General features: G+C 32.1%; 1 protein-coding gene across 1 annotated transcript in view; it reads left to right on the forward strand.

Moving 5' to 3' along the window:
* LOC100371419 (unconventional myosin-Id-like) overlaps positions 1–7,179 on the forward strand; it is a 55,064-nt gene extending 47,885 nt beyond the window's left edge. The window contains exons 14-19 of the mRNA XM_085501145.1: positions 235–458; positions 1,346–1,490; positions 1,737–1,838; positions 2,073–2,189; positions 2,472–2,620; positions 3,397–7,179. Of these exons, the coding sequence (XP_085357271.1) occupies positions 235–458; positions 1,346–1,490; positions 1,737–1,838; positions 2,073–2,189; positions 2,472–2,620; positions 3,397–3,556 (897 nt within the window). The 3' untranslated portion in view covers positions 3,557–7,179. The remainder of the gene's footprint in view (positions 1–234; positions 459–1,345; positions 1,491–1,736; positions 1,839–2,072; positions 2,190–2,471; positions 2,621–3,396) is intronic.
* Positions 7,180–7,740: the final 561 nt, after the last annotated feature.

Consider the following 7,740-nt stretch of genomic DNA (forward strand, 5'->3'; position numbering starts at 1 on the left):
ATTTCTTCGATTAATCCAATTTGGAAACGGGAAATGAAGCTTCTTGCTTTCACACTGTTACAATGATTTCAAAAAGTATTTGTGTTTGAAATAAAACATTGTTTAGAATGTGTTGTTATTTGAAAGCTCAGACAGATCATATCCATGATCCCATGGTTGTCATAGAAACTGAGGTTGTCATGGCTGTAATTATTCGTTCTAACTTGAATTACTTTGTGGTATGGTGTATTTCAGCTGTGGCGTGGTACAGTAGCACGCAGGCGTGTCCGTCAAATGAGGGCAGTCTACTTAATAATGAATCGCTATAGGCGATACAAAGCCAGATCTTTTATGTCTCAAGTGATTGAGACGTTCCGTGATGTGCAGACCTTGCCGGATTATGGCAGTTCGCTGGTGTGGCCTACGCCGCCTGCTGTGTTGATGGAATTCAAAACAGAGATGAGAAAAATGCATGTACGGTGAGTAGATTAGACAAGCTTAGGACATATTGTATCTGTGTTAGATCAGCTTTAATAACACTGATGTGATAAATGATTATGGATCATGTGGATTAGATTATATTCATCTGAACTGGAAACTATATATGCAGATTAGATGAGATTAGAAATGTTGTCTACAGATTACATGAGATTAGAAATGTTGTCTACAGATTAGATGAGATTAGAAATGTTGTCTACAGATTAGATGAGATTAGAAATGTTGTCTACAGATTAGATGAGATTAGAAATGTTGTCTACAGATTAGATGAGATTAGAAATGTTGTCTACAGATTAGATGAGATTAGAAATGTTGTCTACAGATTAGATGAGATTAGAAATGTTGTCTACAGATTAGATGAGATTGGAAATGTTGTCTACAGATTAGATGAGATTGGAAATGTTGTCTACAGATTAGATGAGATTAGAAATGTTGTCTACAGATTAGATGAGATTAGAAATGTTGTCTACAGATTAGATGAGATTGGAAATGTTGTCTACAGATTAGATGAGATTGGAAATATTATTTACACTAGATGAGATTAGAAATGTTGTCTACAGATTACATGAGATTAGAAATATTATTTACACTAGATGAGATTGGTAATCTACAGATTAGATAAGATTAGAATTGTACTCCACAAATTAGATGAGATTAAAATTGTTCTCTATAGATTAGATGAAGGTAGAATTGTTTTCATGAACATGTCATCAAATTTATAACAGCCAATATTTCGCTGGGACTCAAGAGGATTTATGTCCGAGTCACAGTGACTTTCATTAAGTTTATTTCTCAATAACTCTCTCCAACTATCAAAAGTCACTAGTTTACATCAACTCATAATCTATATGTATATTTATTTGTATAGGTGGAAGGGATACAAGATTATTACACCGCTTACCAAGGACCAAGTGAAAGATTTGAAATTGAAGATAGCAGCTATGGATGCTCTGAACGGCAGGAGACCTAACTGGGGATTTGACAAGAAATGGGAAGGGAACTATCTTGCATCTGTAAGTGTTCCCATCAAACTCTATAACTATAATTTTGCTCAAATAATATTGGATATATATTTATTAAACATTTCATACATGGGGAAACAAAATTTGATGGTGGAGATGAAAGTTGACAATGGTTAAAAAGTTGAGCAAAAAAAAAAAGAATTAAAAAAACAATTTAATTACCACTGGGAAAAAATTAAATGCACCGGGGGTAGTTTTAAGAATGAGAAGCTTAATGAAATATGCGTTGTTTTACAGGTCAGTTACAACACAGAGACGGCGCCGTTCGTGAATACTTGTAAGCAGTTGAAGTCTAAAGATAAATATAAAAAAGTCCTGTTTTCTTCTCACTGCAAAAAGGTTTGTATACTGTGTGTGCTGGATGCTTTGACTGCGTGTTCTGTGAAGATTGAACTTTGCGTGACAATTCATTATATTCTATAATTGTGGAAAAAAATTCCATATTTAAGGGAAATAATCTCATATTTGGAAAAAAACATCCCATATTAGAAAAAAATACATCCCATATTAGGAAAAATACATCCCATATTAGGAAAAATAACTTCTATAGTAACATTATGTTTTCATCCTCAGGTTAATCATCACAACAAGTCAGCAGATCGTGCTCTTTTATTCACCGACAAATTCATCTATAAACTAGACTCAAGCAAGAAATACAAAGCAATGAAAGGCGGAATACCGATTGAAACAGTAAGTCATCACGCAGCATGTTTTTGAATGTCATGTAAACAAACAATGTATTTTCACATGCATTGTATATAAAGTTGCTATATATGTATATAGGTTAATATTGTATTGGGTATTTCTTCTTGGATACATCTTTATCTCATTCGACAAACACTTGAACGACGGTACTAGGCTACATCTGCGGTGAAAACTAATATGTGTGTAGCTACATTCAAACTCTTTCGAGCAATCACACCTACATCTACATCCTGATCAGTATTATCTTCACCGTTTGTATCTTTGCAGGTAACCGGGGTAACTGTCACGCCAGGTGGCGATCAGTTGATAGCAATACATCTGAATAATGATAATGACTTGGTGGTGTGTTTGACAGACACAAATGGTGACAACAGAGTTCCTGAGTTGGTTGGTGTACTGGCACAGAGTAGGAACAAGTTAGTATTAAGCATTTCACAATTTTGTTTTCAGGTAGTTGATCATCGCGCCATGTATGGAGCATGGTAGATGCCTTTTACCACAGATGTAATTGGTCAGTTTTGAATTTTCGATGGTTGTTTATGCTTTATGGCATATGAAGAAATCATTTCTTAAACATATTATCTGTTTTGTTTGTTATGGTACTGTAAAATACTTTATTTTCGATGGAATTAATTTTTGATATTTTCGCTGAAGAAGTGATTCAGATAACACCTAGCGAGTATATCTTTTTTTCTATATTTTACATTCAACTCATCAAAAATCAGCAAAAATAAATTTTATCCAAAAAACACTCAAAAAGTCTTTTCAGTGAAAATTAATTCCAGGTAAAGTAAAGTATTTCACAGTTAAATATGATCCCTATAAACTGTAAACCAGCTCTCTTCAGCCTCCCTTCCTGAATTGCCACATGCCATCTTTGTCTGTATTGCTGTTTTTATTTTAGTACACATCTGTATTGAAAAAATGAAAATTAATTAATAAAATGTAAAATAATTTTAGATAGAATAGAATAGAAAACACAGATTATGCAAATTATTTGACCTGTGAGTTGTTATAAAGGTTTCTCAAAATTAACATTAACGTTGTTCTGACGTTACTGTTCCTCACACCGAATTCACAGACATGAATTAAAATAGTGGAGTACGTTTGAACAAAGTTGTGCCTATTATTTCAGTACACAGTGTTATTATACCAGGAAATAACTTTATAATTTTCTTTGATGTCCTTACAGAAAGAAGACGGGAATTAAAACTGACGTAGCATCTGAAGTTCATTGTCGGCTAGGCAAGAAAGCCAAATCTATTCACGTCCAGAAAGGAACCTTTCCTACAGCTGACTTCAAGAAAGAATCAAATGATTCCCTTGTATTGATGTGGCCGCAGTCTGTCTAAATCAGGAAAAACAAGAATTCATGATCATGTCTCCTGCTTGAGCTAGAATAAGAATTTTTTTTGTTAGCAATAAAGATTCATATGCTTCTGAATTTTGTTTTATGTTAAAACCTTCCTGTGAGACGGCCATCCAAGTTCAATTTGTCATATTTTAATTTTTGTGGTGAGAGATTTACAAGAACCTTAAAAACTTAATGTACCGGTAAGTTGTATTCTCCACCAGATAGAAGGCATATTTTCAGATTTCCTTCATTGTTTATCTGATTTTTTTTTATTTAAAAAGCAGCCATAATCTACAATACTGCCCTCTTTCCAAGTCCTTATGCCAAGTGGTTGGGAACACTGTCTTGCTGCATCTCAAATATGATATTATTGTACTTTGTAATTCTATTTTGCCAAAAAAAAAAAGGTTTTTGTCTTTTTTAAGAAGTTATTTTCAAAGTTTTATTAGAATTGATGGTGATGTAGGAAAACCAAAAAAGTATGCAATATTCGTGTTTTATTATAGATCATTTAGGTCGTCAGTTCTTGTGAATGAAAGTTGCTTGTATACGTAGTAATCTTTTGCAGTGTCAATTGTGACTTCCTTCCTTAACTCAATGTTGAAATATTGAAATTTAAATGATCAATGAAGATTGATCAATGTTCAATTCGATCTGTTTTAATCAAGCATTTACATTTAAATTACAGTGGATGTCAATTAGTTGTATACACAATTTTCACAGAAAATGTCTGCAAATAGATTTTTATTTCTACCTCCATCTATCTATCATGCTCACCGTATGCTCACTGTAAGTAGGTGTTTTGTAAGTTTTAGCGGTTGTATAGAAAATAACAAATTTTATATAATTATGTATGTAAAAAAAATAGCTTTGTATAAATATAAATTATCTATGAAAATTAAGAAAAATTATAAAAAAATGTATTTATGAGATTATGTGTAATGTTTTATATTAATATCCTTTAAATTTAGTGATTTTCGCACTTTATTGGTTTCATACTTATATTTTTATTTTAAAAAGTTCTTCCTAATTGGCTGTCCAGTCTAAAAAATGTAATGTTTATCTTGTAAGTGTCCAATCACAGAAGCTGTTTTATGTTGCGATTGACCAATGAAAAACATTTTTCTTTAAACTATTTTTATCGTGAAATAATTGACTTTTCTGCTAGTCGAGTCAGCATTAAAACAAAAGCAGAGTTTATTTTGCATATTACCCTGTAGAGGGCGTATTCCATGTGTAGTTGGACCAAAAATAAGGAGATTTTCCAATTTGAAAATAACTTCATGCTTTTAAAGGTGCAATATGAAAACATCTATTTTATTTAATATTGTTCAATATTCAACACTAGACAAAAATGGAATATAATTTATCATGAACTTAAATGTTGCATTTGCAGGACAAAGAAACACACAATGGTTTACAGTATTTGTTTGATGATGAAATCAACACCACTATTACACATGTGCTGTGATTGTACGAACCAAAACAACCAGTGCACATGCATATTAGACATCGTCATTGTTTCATTGAACAAATACTCTGATGTGAAGAACAGAGTTTTTATGTCATACATTATATGTAATCATCAATACATACAATAACAAACAACAATATTAAAAATGTTCTCATCCATATTGCATCTTTACGTTTTCTCATAGATTTACATTATGAGCTAACATTTCCTTTTAGTTTTGTGATTTGTTTTATACAATCATGTTATTTTCAAATTTAAACACAACTTTTGTTGATTGTTTTGATTGAGCAATATTTTAAAGTGACAATAGCTGCAACTTTTTTCCCTAAATTTATTTTAATAAAACATTTTCAGTGCCAATTTGTAACGGTCATCCCCGAATGTGGATATGTACTATATCTAGCATATAGCATTATGTACCAATGTTATACGTTTAAGTTACTTGCAAGTGAAAAAAAAGATGGCCACAGGGTTACGCCCTGTTCTCCAGAGGGCGCCATTTATTGAAATACAGTTTTGTCAAGAACACTGACAGGATGACAAACTTACATTGCCATCTTGCGGGGCTAATCCTTTCTCTAACAGTCTCATGGATTGTATGTTTCATTTCCCATAATAGTGGGGTTCCATGCATCATAATTTTCTATAGTGTGCATGACATGAAATGGTAACAAATCGACCCTTAGTTTTCAAAACAAATGTGTGTCCTTAGCCATGTGCAGGGTCACTTTGTCCATGAAATTGTGTCTGAAATTATATTTCGGTAATATTTGGTCATCTCTATGTTCAAAATCACAGCTATTATCACTTTGATTATTGTTTAATCTTTTACTTCTGGTAAGATGCGATTAGTTATAACTTATGACTAATTGCTGTAGCTGGAAATATGATCACCAGTAATTATCAATGAAATAAGTTGACTTTCATCCATTCTCCAAGCATTTTCGTTTTCGCCTTTTGTAAATGAATCAGTCTCTGCCACAGTCAACATTTTTTCACCCAATTGTGTTTTTTTTTTCCAAAATTCATATTTGAGTATTTTGACAACACAAGAGTATATACCGGTAAATCAATAAGCGAATGTTATAAATAACCACAAACACACACAAAAATTTGGTCTTTTCAGGAGTTACAATGATGTGTATGAGCCACACTTTCCGTAAAACATTCAGTGTGAGGAATGCGTCAATGCGATTCACAATGTAATTTTGTGAAAAACAATGCGGATAACAAAGCAGAGTAATTGTAAACTGTTAAAGTAAGCTTCTGATAATTTGTCTTCCTAGTGTTTTTGAATAGCAATAGACGTGTTCTTGTGTCAGTGACTGATTAGATACATTCCATGCTTGTAGAAATGTCTTCTCGTTTTAATTTTATCACATTGTTTTTTCCAGAAATGTTTGCCATTTAATATTGCAATATTTTTTACACAAAAATCACCCCATGTCTGAAGAATTTTCACTACAAAATTTAATAATCTTCCCGTTTACTCATGATTTCATTCCATATTCAAGGTTGGATTCATATGCTCAGTCAAAGCATGAATAAATTAATAAACTTTTGCTTGTAATCGCATGCATGTATTTTAAATCATATTACAAATGATAGAAAAACAATATTTTCCAATTATGCATAAAAATTGAGTAATAAAAGTCACTGGTTTCGTGCAACTACATTAAGTACATGTAGGCAGCAGGGACCATATTTATTTCTAGGTGCATATCAGTGTAGTTGATTGTGCCTTTGTGAGGGAGTATGCAATTCCAAACAGCGCCCTCTCAGCTCATTGATGCAATTTCTTTTGAGTGGTCGACGCATATTCAAAAACAGTTTTCAGTGGAACACTTGTTATAACAGTGTGGGTGATTGTAATGTTTTATGCTTGTCACATTTTTTTTAAAATTATGCATGTGCTTTAATTGCTCATGATTTATTTACAAATCTTTACTAATAAATAAAATCACTAAAGTGGTAAATTTAATGCCAGTGTTTCCCGGGTGTTCTATTACAGACATCTTTGCTATATTTGTGTCTTGTTGGCTGTTAGTGATGAAAACAGGATGGTGGGGGTTGTGAGGTGGGTGGGGTTGGGGGTGGTTAAGTATTGTTTTATTCAAATAAATAATGCTTTTAAACAATTTTAAAAATTATTTGTGCTTATTGCTATAAATACTGAATCATTATTTTATCATAATTTAAAAAATGTTTTTGTTGCACTCAAAATGGTGCCCATTTTCAGTGAAAGTACACATGCATGTAATAAATTTATTTTTGTGGTACGTACCACTAATTTAAAACAAATATGCTCTATTTTCAACTACAGCATATTAAGAAATTTCCAAAAAAACTTGCCATTAAACATGCTGATTGATTGCATTTCATTTCTGGCCAAAATATTCAGAATTTCAGTTTTTAGTACCCGTTCAGATGCAGTCTGAAAACGAGGACTTATGTTTTGACCTCTGTGTGTCCGTGTGTCCGTGCGTGCTTTGACTTATTATATTTAAACTTTATATATTCGTTATACATCATGTTATATATATACATGTAATCAAAATGGCTGATTTTGAATGCTGTTCCAGAGCAATATCTCTCAATATGGACAAGTACTTGTTTGACGATCAGATACAAATGTCAATCATTTTAATTTTAATTTTAATTTTAAAAAATCATATTCCTGACATGGTTATATTCCAGCTATATAAATA

Source organism: Saccoglossus kowalevskii, chromosome 7, assembly GCF_978046115.1.
Source record: "Saccoglossus kowalevskii chromosome 7, keSacKowa6.1, whole genome shotgun sequence".
Lineage (NCBI taxonomy): Eukaryota > Metazoa > Hemichordata > Enteropneusta > Harrimaniidae > Saccoglossus > Saccoglossus kowalevskii.